At 40.3% G+C, this 22015-nt stretch overlaps 1 protein-coding gene across 3 annotated transcripts in view; it reads right to left on the bottom strand.

The window, feature by feature from the left end:
* kiaa0513 (KIAA0513 ortholog) overlaps positions 1–22015 on the bottom strand; it is a 61841-nt gene that overhangs the window by 4769 nt on the left and 35057 nt on the right. The window contains exons 9-11 of one of the 3 annotated variants that reach the window (XM_061969761.2): positions 19381–19458; positions 19114–19146; positions 1587–1667 (exon numbers count right to left, since the gene is read on the bottom strand). In XM_061969761.2, the coding sequence (XP_061825745.2) occupies positions 1587–1667; positions 19114–19146; positions 19381–19458 (192 nt within the window). The remainder of the gene's footprint in view (positions 1–1586; positions 1668–19113; positions 19147–19380; positions 19459–22015) is intronic. The other 2 variants (XM_061969762.2, XM_061969763.2) reach the window with 2 other exon arrangements.

Here is a 22015-nt window from a genome sequence, read left to right as displayed (position 1 = left end):
GTTCAACAGTCGGGGGGTCTCCGTTGTGGTATTTTAGGCTTCATAATGCGCCACACATTTTCAATGGGAGACAGATCTGGACTACAGGCAGGCCAGTCTAGTACCCGCACTCTTTTACTATGAAGCCACGTTGATGTAACACGTGGCTTGGCATTGTCTTGTTGAAATAAGAAGGGGCGTCCATGGTAACGTTGCTTGGATGGCAACATATGTTGCTCCAAAACCTGTATGTACCTTTCAGCATTAATGGCGCCTTCACAGATGTGTAAGTTACCCATGTCTTAGGCACTAATACACCCCCATACCATCACAGATGCTGGCTTTTTAACTTTGCGCCTATAACAATCCGGATGGTTCTTTTCCTCTTTGGTCCGGAGGACACGACGTCCACAGTTTCCAAAAACAATTTAAAATGTGGACTCGTCAGACCACAGAATACATTTCCACTTTGTATCAGTCCATTTTAGATGAGCTCAGGCCCAGCAAAGCTGACGGCGTTTCTGGGTGTTGTTGATAAACGGTTTTCGCCTTGCATAGGAGAGTTTTAACTTGCACTTACAGATGTAGCGACCAACTGTAGTTACTAACAGTGGGTTTCTGAAGTGTTCCTGAGCCCATGTGGTGATATCCTTTACACACTGATGTCGCTTGTTGATGCAGTACAGCCTGAGGGATCGATCGAAGGTCACGGGCTTAGCTGCTTACGTGCAGTGATTTCTCCAGATTCTCTGAACCCTTTGATGATATTACGGACCGTAGATGGTGAAATCCCTAAATTCCTTGCAATAGCTGGTTGAGAAAGGTTTTTCCTAAACTGCTCAACAATTTGCTCACGCATTTGTTGACAAAGTGGTGACCCTCGCCCCATCCTTGTTTGTGAATGACTGAGCATTTCATGGAATCTACTTTTATACCCAATCATGGCACCCACCTGTTCCCAATTTACCTGTTCACCTGTGGGATGTTCGAAATAAGTGTTTGATGAGCATTCCTTAACTTTATCAGTATTTATTGCCACCTTTCCCAACTTCTTTGTCACGTGTTGCTGGCATCAAATTCTAAAGTTAATGATTATTTGCAAAAAAAAAACGTTTATCAGTTTGAACATCAAATATGTTGTCTTTGTAGCATATTCAACTGAATATGGGTTGAAAATGATTTGCAAATCATTGTATTCCGTTTATATTTACATCTTACACAATTTCCCAACTCATATGGAAACGGGGTTTGTATATACTGTATATATTATACAATGTATATATAATATATATTATAATTATTAACCTATCTCTGAGTAGGTACTCCTTTTTGAACAACTGCAGGCATCAATGCTGCTTCATACATTTAGTATGTTAGTGTTATATATATTTCTGCTAGAGGCACCACTGGTGATCTTGGCCACAGACACTGTCTGTCACCTTTTCTGTACCAGTGTGACTGAATAAAAAAAGTGATGTAGATCCAAGGTGTGGCATTTACCGCACAGCAAAGTTTACTGAAGAACTGATATGACACTGTATCAAAAAGCCCAATGTTCCTGTTTTACTTGTCAACCCCATACTAAATAAAGTGGTAGTCTACTTTACCCCAGCTGGCCAAAAGCAATGTTTTCATCCATTTTGGAGCGGTCGTCCCTTTCCTGCTGGGTCATGTGACACCACCTCTCCCTGTTGACAGAAAAACAAAAAAAGAATTGTTTGCGTTTGATTTTGACATATACCATGACTTCTCCAAAAAGACCAACCAGGAGTGGATGTCAAACAAACATCTGCTTCAAAAATAAACAACAGCTTTCAATTTAACTTGTTGCATAGATGTTTTGTGGGTTGGAAAACATTTCAAAGACACCCACTCTTGTACCTGATCAATTTGACAGCAAATGAAAAAGACAACAAATGACTAATTCACATTCACAAACATTAAACAGGTAGCATGTTAAAAAGTTGCAAATCAGACAAAACAACAGTAAATTAAAGCTGAAAGCAGCGATGGACGGGACCGACTTTGACGGCACATAAAATCCAAACCGGAGCAGAAATTAAAACTCTTTGGTCAAATTTTAATCAGAGGGATTCAATCTCTCTCCTGTGCTAGTTTGATGCCGACACGACAAACACGCTCAGAGAAGATAATGTTTGAAAAAAGGTGACCGGTTTTTTGAAGGGGGAATTGCAAACTTCCTGTTGATTTTTGCTGGGGGTTGTCAATATATGAAATGTAGGTCTAAGTGAGACCTACATAGAGGTTTTTGTTTCATGTCTCTAAGACATTCCTACTGGAAGTTACAGGCAGATTTGTCAGAGTTTTCTTCCTAGGAGCAGTTGTGTCTGTGTTTTCTTCCTAGAGGGCGCTAGAGCGCAATTTTGAGTTTTGGGGTTGGGTTTTTTTATTAGATCCCAATTTTTGCCAGTCCTGATGTGTGTGTCCCGTTTGGTGAGTTTTGAAGCATGTTAAGAGGGTCAAATTACAGCTCAAAGAGGCAAAAGTGACTGTTTTTACAAAACATTTGTTTTGAAGGGGGAGTTGCCAACTTCCTGTTGATTTTAGCTGAAGGATGTCAATGTATGAAATCTAGGTCTAAGTGAGACCTACATAGAGGTTTTTGTTTCATGTCACTACGGCATTCCTACTGGAAGTTACAGGCAGTTTTGTCTGTGTTTTTTTCCTAGGGGGCGCTAGAGCGCATTTTTAAGTTTTGGGGTTAGGTTTTTTATTAGATGGCAATTTTTGCCAGTCCTGATGTGTGTGTTAAATATGGCGAGTTTTGAAGCATGTTAAGAGGGTCAAATTACAGCTCAAAAAGGCGGCGGTATAATAATAATAAAACTTTTTTTTTTGAAGGGGGATTGCAAACTTCCTGTTGATTTTTGCTGGGGGTTGTCAGTGTATGAAATGTAGGTCTAAGTGAGACCTACTTAGATGTTTTTGTTTCATGTCTCTACAAAGACATGCACCTGGGGATAGGTTGATTGGCAACAATAAATTGGCCCTAGTGTGTGAATGTGAGTGTGGATGTTGTCTGTCTATCTGTGTTGGCCCTGCGATGAGGTGGCGACTTGTCCCGGGTGTACACCGCCTTCCGCCCGATTGTAGCTGAGATAGGCTCCAGCGCCCCCCGCGACCCCGAAGGGACTAAGCGGTAGAAAATGGATGGATGGATGGGTCTCTACGACATTCCTACTTGAAGTTACAGGCAGTTTTGTCTGAGTTTTCTTCCTAGGAGCAGTTGTGTCTGTGTTTTCTTCCTAGGGGGCGCTAGAGCGCAATTTTGAGTTTTGGGGTTTTGCTTTTTTTATTAGATCGCAATTTTTGCCAGTCCTGATGTGTGTGTCCAGTTTGGTGACTTCTGAAGCATGTTAAGGGGGTGAAGTTACAGCTCAAAGAGGCAAAAGTGACTGTTTTTACAAAACATTTGTTTTGAAGGGGGAGTTGCCACCTTCCTGTTGTTTTTAGCTGAAGGATGTCAATGTATGAAATCTAGGTCTAAGTGAGACCTACATAGAGGTTTTTGTTTCATGTCGCTACGACATTCCTACTGGAAGATACAAGCAGTTTTGTCTGTTGTTTTTTTCCTAGGGGGCGCTAGAGCGCATTTTTAAGTTTTGGGGCTAGGTTTTTTTATTAGATGGCAATTTTCACCAGTCCTGATGTGTGTGTCAAATATGGTGAGTTTTGAAGCATGTTAAGGGGGTCAAATTACAGCTCAAAGAGGCGGCGGAATAATAATAATAAAACACACGAAATACAATAGGGTCCTCTGTCCTAAAGGGACATTGCGGTCCCTAATAACAAAGCAAACATAGGACAATAGAACTGTAGAACTAAAGTAATAAAACTAAATCCGTATAGGTAATGTCTCTATGTACTAACTTCAACTGATGGAAGTATACATCCTTAGCTGTCAAATGATGTTTTAAAAATCAGATTAGTCACACTTCTGAATTTGGATGAATCATGATCAGGTTATTGCTCACTTGCATATTTTAAGTCAAATTGAACAAAGTGCCAACATTTCGACAAAAATGCAATGTTATTGTCAGAATGTCATCCAATGCACGACATTCATTTGCTCAAAACTTGGTGAGAGTTTTATCTTAAGTTCCACCGGGGTGTATTTTGATGTGAAATTAACCAGCGAGCACACCGATCTGAGTCCCCTCACTCATCTTTGCACAGATGTATGCAATGACCTGATTACTGAGTGTCTAACAACACACACCTTTTTGGTAACACTACATAGTTTACAATGTACAGTCAAATAAATTAGGTGATTAATCTGCGATTAGAAATAATTAATGCGATAATTTGCTATTTTTTATGCTTAATCACAAGAGCTAACTCATTATTTTTGACATCCCTAATTCTTAGTAATCCTGGTATAATTACGGGTTTTCATAATACATGTGTGCGTTAAGCAGGCAAATAAGGAAAAAAACTAATCATAATTTCATCATTTGTTGCATGTGACGTCACCGACTCGAGCACTTAAAGGCCTACTGAAATGTGATTTTCTTATTTAAACGGGGATAGCAGGTCCATTCATACTTGATCATTTCGCGATATTGCCATATTTTTGCTGAAAGGATTTAGTAGAGAACATCGACGATAAAGTTCGCAACTTTTGGTCGCTGATAAAAAAGCTTTGCCTGTACCGGAAGTAGCAGACGAGTAGCGTGACGTCACAGGTTGTGGAGCTCCTCACATCCGCACATTGTTTACAATCATGGCCACCAGCAGCGAGAGCGATTCGGACCGAGAAAGCGACGATTTCCCCATTAATTTGAGCGAGGATGAAAGATTTGTGGATGAGGAAAGTGAGAGTGAAGGACTAGAGGGCAGTGGGAGCGATTCAGATAGAGAAGATGCTGTGAGAGGCGGGTGGGACCTGATATTCAGCTGGGAATGACTAAAACAGTAAATAAACACAAGACATATATATACTCTATTAGCCACAACACAACCGGGCTTGTATTTAATATGCCACAAATTAATCCCGCATAACAAACACCTCCCACTCCCGTACATATAACCCGCCAATACAACTCAAACACCTGCACAACACACTCAATCCCACAGCCCAAAGTTCATACAGCACATATATTTCCCCAAAGTCCCCAAAGTTACGTACGTGACATGCACATAGCGGCACGCACGTACGGGCAAGCGATCAAATGTTTGGAAGCCGCATCTGCATGCGTATTCACGGTACCGTGTCTGCGCATCCAACTCAAAGTCCTCCTGGTAAGAGTCTCTGTTGTCCCAGTTCTCCACAGGCCAATGGTAAAGCTTGACTGTCATCTTCTGGGAATGTAAACAATGAAACACCGGCTGTGTTTGTGTTGCTGCAGTCGGCCGCAATACACCGCTTCCCACCTACAGCTTTCTTCTTTGCTGTCTCCATTGTTCATTGAACAAATTGCAAAAGATTCACCAACACAGATGTCTAGAATACTGTGGAATTTTGCGATGAAAACAGACGACTTAATAGCTGGCCACCATGCTGTCCCAAAATGTCCTCTACAATCCGTGACGTCACGTGCAGTCGTCATCATACCGAGACGTTTTCAGCAGGATATTTCGCGCAAAATTTAAAATTGCACTTTAGTAAGCTAACCCGGCCGTATTGGCATGTGTTGCAATGTTAAGATTTCATCATTGATGTATAAACTATCAGACTGCGTGGTCGGTAGTAGTGGGTTTCAGTAGGCCTTTAAGAATATTAATATTGGAATAGATGTATGTAGCGCTTTTCTAGACATTCAAACAGGGGCGTAGGAACGCGTTCAACGTTGGGGGAGGGGGGGACGCAGGCATGCACACCCACATCCATACACAATGTTCCCCAAACAGTGTCTGTTGATTGTGTGAGTGTTGAGTGTGTCCCAAACGTTTTCACTTTTGATACGATACCGATATTACTACGATCCGATAACAGCAGGAATCATAAGTATTTATATCATTTAGTAGTGTGGAATGTTAGAAAAGGTTTGACCAAGGGAAATGAGTCAAACAGAGAACAATGGTAGGTATGAAAAACACTAACCTATTTGTTATTAACGTCTGGAGTGGATTTATGCTGTCTTCAAGTTGAAGGAAAGTGGCAATTGTTTTTGGCGACACCTAGTGATCACGAAAAATTGTTAAAGTAAGCTCATGAAAGTAAGTTGAAGGATGCGGACACGTTTGTTCCCGAATACTTTCTAATACGCTTCTGCCTTTGAGACTTTGTACGTGTAAGTAATATGCAACTACAATTATTTGATACTTGTTTATATTGATAAATGTGCTTTTTTATTGTTCTATGATTGTTACTTATGTATAGCTTGTGTGCTATTGTGTCCATAGCTGTTGTATAGCTGCTATCTCCAAATTGCCTATAGCAGGGGTGCTCACACTTTTTCTGCAGGCGAGCTACTTTTCAATTGATCAAGTCGTGGGGATCTACCTCATTCATATATATCATTTATATTTACTTATTTATGAAATATATGTTTTTGTTAACAAGTTAGAGGTGTTTAATGATAATGCAAGCATGTTTAACACATATAGTTAATATTGTTAATAAATTAAAGGTGTTTAAAGATAATAAAAGCATGTTTAACTCATATAGTTAATATTGTTAAAAAATTAAAGGTGTTTAATGATAATACAAGCATGTTAAATACATATAGTTAATATTGTTAAAAAGTTAAAGGTGTTTAATGATAATACAAGCATGTTTAACACATAGTTAATATTGTTAAAAAATTAAAGGTGTTTAATGATAATACAAGAATGTTTAATACATATAGTTAATATTGTTAACAAGTTAAAGGTGTTTAAAGATAATACAAGCATGTTTAACACATATAGTTAATATTGTTAATAAGTTAAAGGTGTTTAAAGATAATACAAGCATGTTTAACACATATAGATTCCTTTCTTTCATGAAGACAAGAATATAAGTTGGTGTATTACCTGATTGTGATGACTTGCATTGATAGGAATCAGACAGTGGTGCTCATAACGTCCGCATTTTTGAATGGAAGAGAAAAAAAGTCCTCCTTTCTGTCCAATACCACATGGAAGTGGTTGCTTTTTGGCATCTTATTTATCCAGCTTCCGTACTCCTTTGTATACACTTTACAAGAAATACATTGTCGGCAAACTCCGTAGCTTGCTAGCTTGTGCACGCCAGCTTTCTGAGACTCCTATTTTGTTAGCGCAACTGTGCAACTGTGCAGTCGGTCTTTGGAGTTTTGACGACAGGTACGGCGCCAGAGTCTGTTGAAATAAAGTGTTTCTCGCCTTCCAGTCGGTAATTTTAATGAGCTGGCAGCAGCCAGCGTCATCTCAGAAGACCCTCGGGTGCCGTGAATGTCAATCAAGTGACGAAAATGACGTCATTGTGAAGATTTATGATCGCTAATTTTTAGGACTATTTTTTTAATGCCTGGCTGGTGATCGACTGACACACCCTCCGAGATCGACCGGTAGCTCGCGATCGACGTAATGAGCACCCCTGCCCTAGGGTAAACTGGGTGTAACACACGGCACACTGATAAAGCTTAACCTATTGTGACTATAACAATCTACAAGGTTAATGTAGGTTGCTTCTCTTTCTCCCCTTTCATTTTTCTGCATTCTTTCGTATCTCAAGTTATCATTACGTATATGTATTGTTGCATTTGAACAACTGTATTGTTGATAATAAAGGTAAATTATTGGTATTGTTCATTATCAATAGCGCTATTTCTATTGGTATTTGTATTGATCATTTGTAGTGTAATAATGCTCATTGTCATTTCTGTATTATTTTTTATTTTTCGCTAACTGCTTATTTGCTATTACTTTTACCATCATATTTGTACATGTCGTATTTGCTGATGTTGCTCTATTGTTGTTGTTGTTGTTGTTGTTATTTGCTGTTGTTGTTTTTGTCTCTCTGTCTAATCCCCCTCTTGTCCCCACAATTTCCCCCTCTGTCTTCTTTTTTTTCTCTTTCTATCCCCTCCTGCTCCGGCCCGGCTGCACCAAATGATAATATAAATACATTTAATAAAGTCAAATACAAATAAGGCAACAAGAGAAGTATCCTACACTTCTCTTTTGTAAAGTAAATCTGAACAGCCGAAATGGGCATCCACATCAACTATATGATTTGCCTGAGAAGCTGGACAGGACACACAAAACAAAACAAACAAAAAAAAAATTTTTTTTTATTTTTTTTAAATAATGTAATGCTACCAATACTGCTGCCAATACTACCTTTGCGATCGACTGGTAGATCGCGATCGACGTATTGAGCACCCCTGGCCTATAGCGTAGCATATTCACCTTTTGTAAATGAGCAAAATAGAAGAAGTGGTATGCTAATTGGAAGACATTTAGATGTTAACTGGCTGTCCAGCTTTCCACAAGTAAACAGGCTGCAGGACTGCTTGTATCGCACATGATATCACACACAAGTAAACACGCTAAAGGACTGGTTGTATCGCACATGACACCAAACACAAGTAAACACGCTACAGGACTGATTGTATCGCACATGATATCACACACAAGTAAACACGCTGCAGGACTGCTTGTATCGCACATGATATCACACACAAGTAAACACGCTACAGGACAGGTTGTATCGCACATGACACCAAACACAAGTAAACACGCTGCAGGACTGCTTGTATCGCACATGATATCACACACAAGTCAACACGCTGCAGGACTGATTACATCGCACATGATATCACACACAAGTAAGCATGCAGCAGGACTGGTTGTATCGCTCATGACATCACACATGAATAGACACGCAAGCAGGACTTCTTGTATCGCACATGATGTCACACACAAGTAAACATGCTGCAGGACTGCTTGTATCGCGCATGATATCACACACAAGTAAACATGCTGCAGGACTGATTGCATCGCACATGATATCACACATGAGTAAACATGCTGCAGGACTGCTTGTATCGCACATAATATTACACACAAGTAAACACGCTGCAGGACTTTTTGGACCGCACATGATATCACACACAAGTAAACATGCTGCAGGACTGCTTGTATCACACATAATATCACACACAAGTAAACCCGCTGCAGGACTGCTTGTATCGCACATGATATCACACACAAGTAAGCATGCAGCAGGACTGCTTGTATCGCTCATGACATCACACATGAATAGACACGCAAGCAGGACTTCTTGTATTGCACATGATGTCACAAAAGTAAACATGCGGCAGGACTGCTTGTATCATGCATGATATCACACACAAGTAAACGTACTGCAGGACTGATTGTATCGCATATCACATCACACATGAGTAAACATGCTGCAGGACTGATTGTATCGCACATAATATTACACACAAGTAAACACGCTGCAGGACTTTTTGGACCGCACATGATATCACACACAAGTAAACATGCCGCAGGACTGCTTGTATCACACATAATACCACACACAAGTAAACGCGCTGCAGGACTGCTTGTATCGCACATGATATCACACACGAGTAAACATGCAGCAGGACTGCTTGTATCGCTCATGACATCACACATGAATAGACACGCAAGCAGGACTTCTTGTATCGCACATGATGTCACAAAAGTAAACATGCGGCAGGACTGCTTGTATCGTGCATGATATCACACACAAGTAAACACGCTGCAGGACTGCTTGTATTGCACATGATATCACACACAAGTAAACGTGCTGCAGGACTTTTTGTATCGCACATGATATCACACCCAAGTAAACATGACATCTACAGTACTGTAAATTAAAGCTGTGTGTATTTGCTGCTTCCTGTTTAAACAAATATGTAGGCTACCATTGTTTGTGTCAATGTGAACTTCCTCACGCAGCAGGTGTCTACATGCTTACTGCTCAGAGAACACAATGAAATGGATAGAATTTAAAAGAACAGGGGGAACTGATGAATCCTGGTTAGTTAGTCGGTACTTGAAAAAAAACACTACTATGGAGTGTGGGCAGTGCTGTTGAGTTTCTCTGTGTAAATGAGTGGAGATTAGAATACAGAAACTTTGAGGCATGAATCAGCTGACCTCATGATAAACTATTTTAAGGATAATATTTTGTATTTTTCATCAGAGGACTGTATTTTTCTATGTTGTAAATATTATGTGTGAAGTCTTACTTAAGGTTAAAATACATTTAATAATTAGGCCATCAAGTTAAGATAAATGTTGTGATGATTGATAAGTGGATGAAGGATACTTTATTTTTACTTTAATTCTGTTTTTTTTTTTTTAGTTTCCTCCCTGAGGGATTGCCTCCTTATTGTGGTCAGGGGGCTGCGTACCTCAGTGACCTTAAGAGCTACCATCAGGAGCTAAGTCTTCGAGTGGGACACCCAATTGTACAGGTGTGAAGGTCGAGGCCTGACAAAGTGCAATCCACTTCTCCAGGTTAGAGTTGGACACACACTGTAGCGAACAACCACATCTAATTAAGAAAACAATGTTGATACTGTATTAGCACAGGTAAAAACTGCTGTAGCATAATGCCTCTTCCATATTTCTGAATGCCCCCTCATATATGCCTGCCTAGAACCGGCCTTGCTTCCACGGTATATTTTTTGGGTGGGACAAATGCGTCTTTCTGCAATATTGGGGAGGAGATGTCCCCCTGGTTCCAACGACCCTGCATTCAACACGCCTTACAGTGAGAAGTGAAAACCCATTACTCATTCAGTCCACTTTCATACACACACAAACACTTGGCGGGCAAACGAGCGTATTCATATAGCAGGCTGGCCATAGGCATACTTGGCAACCCTCCCGATTTTCCAGGGAGACTTCCGAATTTTAGTGCCCCTCCCGAAATTCTCCCAGGGCAACCGTTCTCCCGAATTTCTTCTGATTTCCAACAATATCGGGGGCGTGCCTTAAAGACACTGCCTTTAGCGTCCTCTACAACCTGTCGTCACGTCCGCTTTTCCTACATACTAACAGCGTGTCGGCCCATTCACATAATATATGCAGCTTTTACACACACACAAGTGAATGCAACAGCCATACAGGTCACACTGAGGGTGGCCGTATAAACAACTTTAACACTGTTACAATTATGCGCCACACTGTGAACCCACACCAAACAAGAATGACAAACACATTTCGGGAGAACATCCGCACCGTAACACAACATAAACACAACAGAACAAATACCCAGAACCCCTTGCAGCACTAACTCTTCCGGGGCGCTACACTATTCACCCCCGCTACCACCAAACCCCACCCCCCCAACCCCGCCCACCTCAAACCCGTCACCCCCAACCCCCCTACCTCAACCCCCCCATCTCCCGAATTCGGAGGTCTCAAGGTTGGCAAGTATGCCTATAGGTAATGTTGCAGTTTTTTCGTGCCAACAAAACAAGCATGCCTGATATAAAAGCGTTTAAAATTAAAGATCCAGTTTATCAAAATGTCATAGCTCGATGCTAATTCGCATTGGATATTCCATATACATGCTCCATATTAGCATTTCCGAGTCTACGTGGCGATTGTAACATCTCCAAATTTGGTAACGGAAACTACTGATAATTGTCACATTATACTAGAGTAGACCTGGGCAAAATACGGCCCGTGGGCCACATGCGGCCCATTAAGATTTTTAATCCGGCTCGCTGGACGTTCTACATAATTTTTTTAGACCTTTAACATCAAAACCGCCATTGTGATGTGCAGTGCTGTTTTTAAATGACCGTCAGTCTTTTGGGTGTTATGGGAGTTATTACGGTAATCTACGTCACAGCAGCTCAGACGAGGAACAAAGCAGAGTGGGCGGGGTTTGTTTTCAGAGCAGCCAGCTCAAAATGCGTATGTCAGAAACAGATGCGGAAGCAGATTTTTACAAAAAAGTTCTGCATAAAAGTGATAATATATCATATTGTAGGTGTTTATTACACATTTCATTCATATTTTGCTGTTTGATACATTTTTGTTGTGTTTTGCTTGATTGTAAAAGATACATAACTATGGAGGAGCTGGTCTGAGAAGTAAAATGTCAAGCTTGGTAAAAAGGATAGGACTCAGATGCAGAGTAGGGAACTTCGACAGGCTTTTATTTTGACAGCTTCCTTTCACCTCCAAAGTCAAGGAATTCCAATATCTATATTAACCAAAAAACTAGTCGGCGAAAATGGTTCCAAAAAATAGAAACAACCGAAAATCACTCCGAACGGAGGAAAACACAAAAGCAAAGACAAACTATAATTGGCGCCGTATATGCTATAAAATGTATTAACACAAAAAAACGCTCCAACAGGAGGAAGAAACAACGTCTATGAAAAATTCTACACTTATCTAATGTAATAAAGTTGAACAAAAATTGTCACTCAAAAATTTGAGGAAAGAATGAAAAAAAACTGATAACTCACCACTTCGGCTTAATAAACTAAATAACAAAAATTCACTCTGCTGAGGAGGAAGAAAGGAAAACTCAAAATAGCAACGAAGGGATTCAGGATCAAGGAACAGAAACACAAGACGAGGCAAGGCAAGGCAAGGCATGGACATGGAACCTAGCGAGGCACGAATACACGAGACAATCTGGCACAGAACAAAGGGAGGAGTGGGCTTATAAGACACATGAGGGTCATAGGGAACAGGTGGAAACAATCAGGGAACAGGGATGACGTAAGACTGATGACACAAAAGGAAGGGCAAATGACCTGAAACGAGAGGAGAGTTACTTTTCAAACTAAAACATGCAAATCACAAGACAGAAAAAAAAAGACAAGACATCCCTCACCGCGGTGTGACACAAAAGAGGAGTGACGTTCATATGTTGTTAATATTCAGTGTTTTATTGTTCATAGTTAATATTGTAAATCCCACTTTCTTTATTTTAATGTACATTTTGGGTGTCCCTTCAGTAAAAAACTGTAAATTTCCATTTCGTTTTTAGAGATGGTCTGTCATAATGTTTTTAGAACTCATTGTGACTTTTGGTATTAGTGTTCCTGAAAAAAAGGGACCCCAACACACATACTGTACAGCAGATTTTTACAAATAAATGTGTATATATAATTCATACAGACATACACATTGGCCCCCACAGAAACATTTTCTTCTCTCAATGTGACCCCCCGAGTCAAAATATTTGCCCAGCTCTGTCCTAGAGTATGCATCTGGCATACTACTGTATAGCTAATGTGTCAATATTTACTGGTACATACATTTTTAAGGTATTGTACCAACACACAGCAAGTTTTGTCAACAAAGCCTACCCAACTGTATCTCTTAAAATACACTGCTCAACAGTAAATCCGTAGAAAACGGAATCATCAAAGTATGACTCCAAGGCTATTACACTTCTAGGATATCAACCTGATATCAAAACCTCGGAGATCAAATGTAATCTTCTCTGGCTGACTTGTACCATCAATTATTTGCGGTTATCTCCCTGCACAGCATCAAGAGTGGGGGGGAGCACAGGTGTAGAGGGCAAGAGTAGGGAAATATCCCAGCAGCATGGGTGCTGCTACTATTTGCTCAGTATGGAGCATTGATACAGCCCAACAAATTACCTCCAGAAAACATGTTTACTATGTCAGCAACACTGAGGGGCCAAAGTCCACAAGGGGCCTGTGTTCCTAGTAAAATCCCATTCGGCATATGTAAGAGAACATCTGAATTAGCACATTTGCCGTTTCCTCCCAGTTCTTGTCACGAGCAGGTTTACACTGACGACGTGACATTTTTGAATGTCCTGCTGCCTGCAACATGCCTCCAGGGGTGGCAGTGACGTTCCCCAAAGTGGATTGACGGACCACACTGGCCTCCACATGCTCATCTAAGGCAGTGTTTTTCAACCTTTTTGAGCCAAGGCACTTTTTTTGCGTTGAAAAAATCCGGAGGAACATCACCAGCAGAAATCACTAAAAAACGAAACTCAGTTGACAGTAAAAAGTCGTTGTCGCAATTGTTGGATATGACTTTAAACCATAACCATCAATATAGCTCTTGTCTCAAAGTAGGTGTACTGTCACCACCTGTCACAGCACGCCGTGACTCATTTTGAGTTTTTTGCTATTTTCCTATGTGTAGTGTTTTAGTTCTTGTCTTGCGCTCCTATTTTGGTGGCTTTTTCTCTTTTTCTGGTATTTTCCTTTAGCAGTTTCATGTCTATCTTTGAGCGATATTTCCCGCATCTACTTTGTTTTAGCAATCAAGAATATTTCAGTTGTTTTTATCTTTCTTTGTGGGTACATTGTTGATTGTCTTGTCATGTTCAGACGTACATTGTGGATGCCATCTTTGCTCCACAGTAAGTCTTTGCTGTCGTCCAGCATTGTGTTTTTGTTTACTTTGTAGCCAGTTCAGTTTTAGTTTCGTTCTGCATTGCCATCCCTAAGCTTCAATGCCTTTTCTTAGGGGCACTCACCTTTTGTTTATTTTTGGTTTAAGCATTAGACACCTTTTTACCTGCACACTGCCTACCGCTGTTTCCGACATCTACAAAACAATTAGCTACCGGCTGCCACCTACTGACATGGAAGAGTATTACACGGTTACTCTGCCGAGCTCTAGACAGCACCAACACTCAACAACAACACATCATTTGCAGACTATAATTACTGGTTTGCAAAAAACATTTTTAACCCAAATAGGTGAAATTAGAACATCTACCGCAGCACACCAGACTGTATCTCACGGCACACTAGTTTGCCATGGCACAGTGGTTGAAAAACACTGGTCAAAGGTACCCTTAAGCACCGAGTTGAGATCCTTAGTCTCATAGTCAGACTCTTTGCTGGTGCAGTGGCCCTGTGGATTCAGTTGCAAAACAATGTCTCAGCTGTTCCTGAATGTAAATTTATTTACCGGCACATGTGCATCTTCTTTGCCAAGAGCGATCTCTGGCTAATTTACAATATGGGTGCAGAAACTCTCACACATAGCATGCAATGTGATTGTAAGGATATTTAGACTAGAGCAGGGGTCGGCAACCTTTTTGCACCAAAAGAGCCTTTTGGGACGGTTTCTACTATATCAAAACCCGCTTGGAGCCACAATACGTATTTGATCACTATATGGAAGTTACTGCTACATTAACAGTTTCATTTAACGTATGGTCACGTTCCTGTCTTGTTCTTTTTTCCCCACCGTATTTTCATGTTGCTATTCTGGATCTTTGTTTTATGACCTGTTGTGTTGTCACCACTGTTAGGTAAACTACTTTGAAAAGTAATGAATTAAAGTTTATACTAGTGTTGTCCCGATACCAATATTTTAGTACCGGTACCAAAATTATTTTGATACTTTTCGGCACTTTTCGATACTTTTCTAAATAAAGGCGACCACAAAAAATTGCCCTATTGGCTTTATTTTAACCAAAAATCTTAGGGTACATTAAACATATGTTTCTTATTGCAAGTTTGTCCTTAAATAAAATAGTGAACATACAAGACAATTTGTCTTTTATTAGTAAGTAAGCAAACAAAGACTCCTAATTTACCTGCTGACGTATGCAGTAACATATTGTGTCATTTTCCGTTCTATCATTTCGTCAACATTATTAAGGACAAGTGGTAGAAAATGAATTATTAATCTACTTGTTCATTTACTGTTAATATCAGCTTACTTTCACTTTTAACATGTTCTATCTACACTTCTGTTATAATGTAATAGTCATTTATTATTTTGTTGTTTGGATGCTTTACAGGGTATCAATCCGATACCAAGTAGTTACAGGATCATACATTGGTCATGTGTCCAGGGACATATTTCCTGAGTTTATAAACATGATATACATTTTAAAAAAACAAAAGAAGATGCTGTGATGCCAAAAAATATTGACGTAATCATAGTAGTATCGAATAGATACGCTCCAGTACTTGGTATCATTACAGTGGATGTCAGGTGTAGATCCACCCATGGCGTTTGTTTACATTTTGACGCCGGTGAGCTACGGTGTGTAGTGAAGCATGTTTAGCTATTCATCGTCCTGCAGGGATGATACTTGTAAGAAACTCACTTTATTTGTTGCTATGGAGGCGAGGATTAGTGATTTAGAAGTAGCTAAAACACTGCCGACTGCGGCTGGACGTTAGCTGCTAGCTAGGTAGCTAGCCATGTCTTAAAGCACCTCTTCTGGTGGCCGTTTCAGTGTTATAACTTCACCTTTATCGTTAGTTTTTAAGCCGAAATGCGTCTGTTCTCCCCTTTCTGTCTACACACTGTGTCTGCTTGTAAGTACTCTGTGATTATGCGCTGCCAAACATGCTCGTCTGCCCGTAAACCAGCAATGACACAAGGTGACGACGACAGGGGTCGCAGGGGGGGTGGCGGACCGGTACTTTTCAGAGGCGATATAGTACAGAATATGATTAATTAGTATCACGGTACTATATTCGTACAGGTATACCGTAGAACCCTAGTTCATACAGGGATTAAATGTACTTTGGTGGCTGCATCTCTCCTTGTCCACAAATAGGGTATTGTGGGATTACATGATTATCATTTCATTGAATTGTTGTTAAATATTTCCCAGGGGTAGTTAAAGTTGTGTGTGTGTTAGTAACACAACATTATGCCTAACACTGGTTGTCACACATCTCATTTTCTTCCATGTTTCTCCTTTACTAGGTATTTCCATGCTACTGTACTTTTGCTCTTTTCTATCTGTAATTTGTTTATGCTGCTGTATCAAGGCAAGCTCTGTCGTCCCCTTACAAATCCCCTTGTGGAGCGTGACTTAAGCCTAAAATACAGTCTAACCTTGCATGGCAGCGGCGTGGCAAAGGCTGTAATTGGTTGTCTTTTAGTACCTATCCTTTGTTGATGTGATTCAATCATGAGGCATACTGCCCACCTTTGCAAAAATGCCTTCTTTGTTTGCAATTCAAGTATTGTAACACAGCATCAGTTCCAATAACACTCAACCCCTCTCTAGTTACAATTGTTTATTGGCAACAAAGGAAGCAAACAAGCTACATCATGACAAGTAAAGAGTCATGGTTTCTCACCAGAAAACACTGCTCCCATAGTATTGAATGGCTCGTGCAGAACTTTGAATGACTCATGACAGTGCCTCCAAGGACAGAGTTGTGACGGCAGTAAACAGAAGCATAAACTAGCTGGAGGCACAACACAGGGATAAAAGAGCCACAGATTGCAAACCACTGGATTAAAGGCACTGACACTGCCTCAACCTCTCTCGCATTGAAACCAATATACACTATATTGCCAAAAGTATTTGGCCACCCATCCAAATGATGAGAATCAGGTGTCCTAATCACTTGGCCCAGCCACAGGTGTATAAAATCAAGCACTTAGGCATGAAGACTGTTTCCACAAACATTTGTGAAAGAATGGGCCGCTCTCAGCTCAGTGATTTCCAACATAGAACTGTCATAGGATGCCACCTGTGCAACAAATCCAGTCGTGAAATGTCCTCGCTCCTAAATATTCCAAAGTCAACTGTGGGCTTTATTATAAGAAAATGGAAGAATTTGGGAACAACAGCAACTCAGCCACAAAGTGGTAGGCCACGTAAACTGACAGAAAGGGGTCAGTGGATGCTGAAGTGCATTGGGCAGAAAGTCTTTGTACTGTCAGTTGCTACAGAGCTCCAAACTTCATGTGGCCTTCCAATTAACCCACGTACAGTACGTAGAGAGCTTAATGGAATGGGTTTCAATGGCCGAGCAGCTGCATCTAAGCCATACATCACCAAGTCCAATGCAAAGCGTCGGATGCAGTGGTGTAAAGCACGTTGCCACTGGACTTTAGAGCAGTGAAGACGCGTTCTCTAGAGTGATGAATCACGCTTTTCCATCTGGCAATCTGATAGACGAGTCTAGGTTTGGAGGTTGCCAGGAGAACGCTACATTTCGGACTGCATTGTGCCGAGTGTGAAATTTGGTGCAGGAGAAATTAGGGTGTGAGGTTGTTTTTCAGGAGTTGGGCTTGGCCCCTTAGTTCCAGTTAAAGGAACTTTGAATGCTCCAGGATACCAAAACCTTTTGGACAATTCCATGCTCCCAACCTTGTGGGAACAGTTTGGAGCGAGCCCTTTCCTCTTCCAACATGACTGTGCACCAGTGCACAAAGCAAGGTCCATAAAGACATGGATGACAGAGTCTGGTGTGGATGAATTTGACTGGACTGCACAGAGTCCTGACCTGAACCCGATAGAACACCTTTGGGATGAATTAGAACGGCGACTGAGAGCCAGGCCTTCTCCACCAACATCAGTGTGTGACCTCACCAATGCGCCTTTGGAAGAATGGTCGAAAATTCCTATAAACACATCCCTACTTGTGGACAGCCTTCCCAGAAGAGTTGAAGCTGTAATAGCTGCAAAAGGTGGACCGACATCATATTGAACCCTATGGATTAGGAATGGGATGGCACTGCAAGTTCATATGTGAGTCAAGGCAGGTTGCCAAATACTTTTGGCAATATAGTGTACATGGTAGAAGATAAAAATGCATTGCTCTCCCTTAAAATGATAACAAATAAGCCACAGAGACAAATGGTATTCATCAAAATCTACAACAACTATTTATATTTAAAATAAAGACACTTTGAAATTATTGGACGAAAGCTCACTTTACTAATCTAATCTAATTTATAGTAGTAAAAAAAAAAAGTAAGCTCTGTGCAAATCAACACCATTCCACAAAAAAAAGCTCTGAAAACACAAATCAGGGACCTCCAATTTTCATCACTATATAAGAGCTACACTGACAAAAAGGACGAGGTGAACTATTTGTGTTTTATTTACATGACTGGCAACATTTCAAATGTACTTCTACAAAGCAGATCCCTACTCAAACAGGTTATGGTCTTTTTCATATTTTGTGGTAATTTGTCATTAAATAGAGGCATAATGAACAGTTTAAAAATATTAAAGTTGCAGCAAATGTTCTTTGAACATTTGGTGAGCTACTCAAAATCAGGTGGTGCTTTTGGACACCCGTGGGTTAAATCAACCAAAAATCCTTTAATTAAAAAAAATAGTTAGAAATCACAGCTAGCCATGCTGCAACACAAGACAACCACGACAGAAGCAGGTTTTTTTTTTTTTTAAACCTCTTGCCCTTCTTTTTCCCTAGGTTGATTTGAGGGCAGCAGACAAAAGGGAAGACAGACCTTTTATCTTTGTCTTCATCTTGCGTTCCCCTGCTATGCAGCACAAGAAAACAAAGGGTTAAAGTCGACATGCAGAAAGAGAGGCAACCGAAGAAAGAAGAAAAAACTTCGCCCCCACACATTAAAGCGCACGCCTGTGTATTAAATTGTTCTAATATTTTTTACAAAACATTCAATGTTAGATTATTTGAGGAACCACGATCAACAATAAGGTCATTTGTTCCACAGGTGCCCAATGGATTCCTAGAACAAGAATTCTAGACTCACCTTGTAGTTGGTGACCTTTTGTTCCTCTCGCAATGAACTGCATCAAAGAATGCAGCATTCCAGAATCGCAATGTGTGCCTGACAGGTCAAACAAATATGAAACACATGAGTCAAACAAGTGTTTCGATCGGTATTTGTAATATATATTTTTTTACTTTTCTTAGGGCCAGGTTTTCTGCAACAATTAGGACAGTGGTTCTGAAACTTTTTTCTCCAAGTACCACCATATAGACCAGGAGTCCCCAAACTTTTTAACACGGGGGCCTCATCGGGTTGAAAAAATTTGGCCGTGGTCCCGACTGTGTGTGTGTTTGTATATATTTTTATATATATATATATATATATATATAAATATATATATATATATATATATATACATATATATATATATATATATATATATATACAAACCCTGTTTCCATATGAGTTGGGAAATTGTGTTAGATGTAAATATAAACGGAATACAATGATTTGCAAATCATTTTCAAACCATATTCAGTTGAATATGTTACAAAGACTACCCCGCCTTCCGCCCGATTGTAGCTGAGATAGGTCCAGCGCCCCCCGCGACCCCAAAAAGGGAATAAGCGGTAGAAAATGGATGGATGGATGTTACAAAGACAACATATTTGATGTTCAAACTGATAAACATTTTTTTTTTGCAAATAATCATTAACTTTAGAATTTGATGCCAGTAACACGTGACAAAGAAGTTGGGAAAGGTGGCAATAAATACTGATAAAGTTGAGAAATGCTCATCAAACACTTATTTGGAGAATCCCACAGGTGAACAGGCTAATTGGGAACAGCTGGGTGCCATGATTGGGTATAAAAGTAGATTCCATGAAATGCTCAGTCATTCACAAACAAGGATGGGGCGAGGGTCACCACTTTGTCAACAAATGCGTGAGCAAATTGTTGAACAGTTTAAGAAAAACCTTTCTCAACCAGCTATTTCAAGGAATTTAGGGATTTCACCATCTACGGTCCGTAATATCATCAAAGGGTTCAGAGAATCTGGAGAAATCACTGCACGTAAGCAGCTTCGATCCCTCAGGCTGTACTGCATCAACAAGCGACATCAGTGTGTAAAGGATATCACCACATGGGCTCAGGAACACTTCAGAAACCCACTGTCAGTAACTACAGTTGGTCGCTACATCTGTAAGTGCAAGTTAAAACTCTCCTATGCAAGGCGAAAACACCCAGAAACGCCGTCGGCTTCGCTGGGCCTGAGCTCATCGAAGATGGACTGATACAAAGTGAAAAAGTGTTCTGTGGTCTGACGAGTCCACAGAGACCCCGGACTGTTGAACAACTTAAGCTGTACATCAAGCAAGAATGGGAAATAATTCCACCTGAGGAGCTTAAAAAATGTGTCTCCTCAGTTCCCAAACGTTTACTGAGTGTTGTTAAAAAGAAAAAGGCCATGTAACACAGTGGTGAACATGCCCTTTCCCAACTACTTTGGCACATGTTGCAGAAATTAAATTCCAAGTTAATTATTATTTGCAAAAAAAAAAAAAGTTTATGAGTTTGATCATCAAATATCTTGTCTTTGTAGTGCATTCAATTGAATATGGGTTGAAAAAGATTTGCAAATCATTGTATTCCGTTTATATTTACATCCAACCCAATTTCCCAACTCATATGGAAACGGGGTTTTTATATATATACATATACAATACGGTATGAGTAGACTGAGTTATATGATTATGATATAAATATGAGCAGTTTTAGAGTAACATGTACAGTAAATCCCCGCATATTCCCGATTTATAAAAAAAAAAGTGAGACTTTTTTCCCTTCAAAAATCAGCAGTTTTTTTTACACTAAACACATCTCATTCACTCTAAGCCGATAATAAATAAAAATATGTAATACATCATAAACTGTTTTGTTGTTGTTGCAGCATACATTAAGTAGCTCCATACACTGTAATAACGTGCTTGTCAGTCCGAGATGGCGGATGCTTGTTGTGTGTGTTGCTGCACAACACTATGTCCCAAAATCTGGCCTTAAAACTAGCAACGAGGTGAACATAACTGGAACTAAACTGTCAGGCTTGCCCCTGACAGTTTGGTTGTGTTTTAGTTTTTCCTCTGTGTGTAGTATTTCCTGTCAGCGCTCTTGTTTTGGTTCTGTTTCCTGTTTGTCTCCCTGAGTGCTGTGTCCCCTCAGCTGTGGCTGATTGGCACTTGGCCACACCTGGTGTCAATCAGCCAGCTGCTATTTATACCTGCCCTACCCTAAAGTCACTGCTGGATTATTGTCATTGTCATTGTCACCACTACCTGTCTTAATACTTGTCGTTGTAGCTCTGTCTACTTTTGTTTCACTCTGCTCATATCCTAGTTCCTTCGTGTCACAGTAAGTGTTTTTGTTTCTTGTCCACAGTTAGCCTCTGTGCTATTTTAGTTTATAGCCAAGTTTGTTCTCCGCCTTGTGCGCGCCTTTTGTTTGTTCCCTTTTTTTTTTTTTTTTGCTATAGTATTAAATCATGTTTTCTCGCTCAATGCCTGCCGTCATCTCTGCATCTTGGGGTTCGTCACCAACACACCCTGACATAATAATCCAGCCAAATTCGAACCTCGCAGAGATGTCCATGGCGGAGAGGCTTAACAAGGCTTAGGAA

Source organism: Nerophis lumbriciformis, linkage group LG10 (genome assembly GCF_033978685.3).
Source record: "Nerophis lumbriciformis linkage group LG10, RoL_Nlum_v2.1, whole genome shotgun sequence".
Classification (NCBI taxonomy): domain Eukaryota; kingdom Metazoa; phylum Chordata; class Actinopteri; order Syngnathiformes; family Syngnathidae; genus Nerophis; species Nerophis lumbriciformis.
Note: the sequence above shows the minus strand (reverse complement) of the source record. Positions and strands in the feature narration are given on the sequence as shown.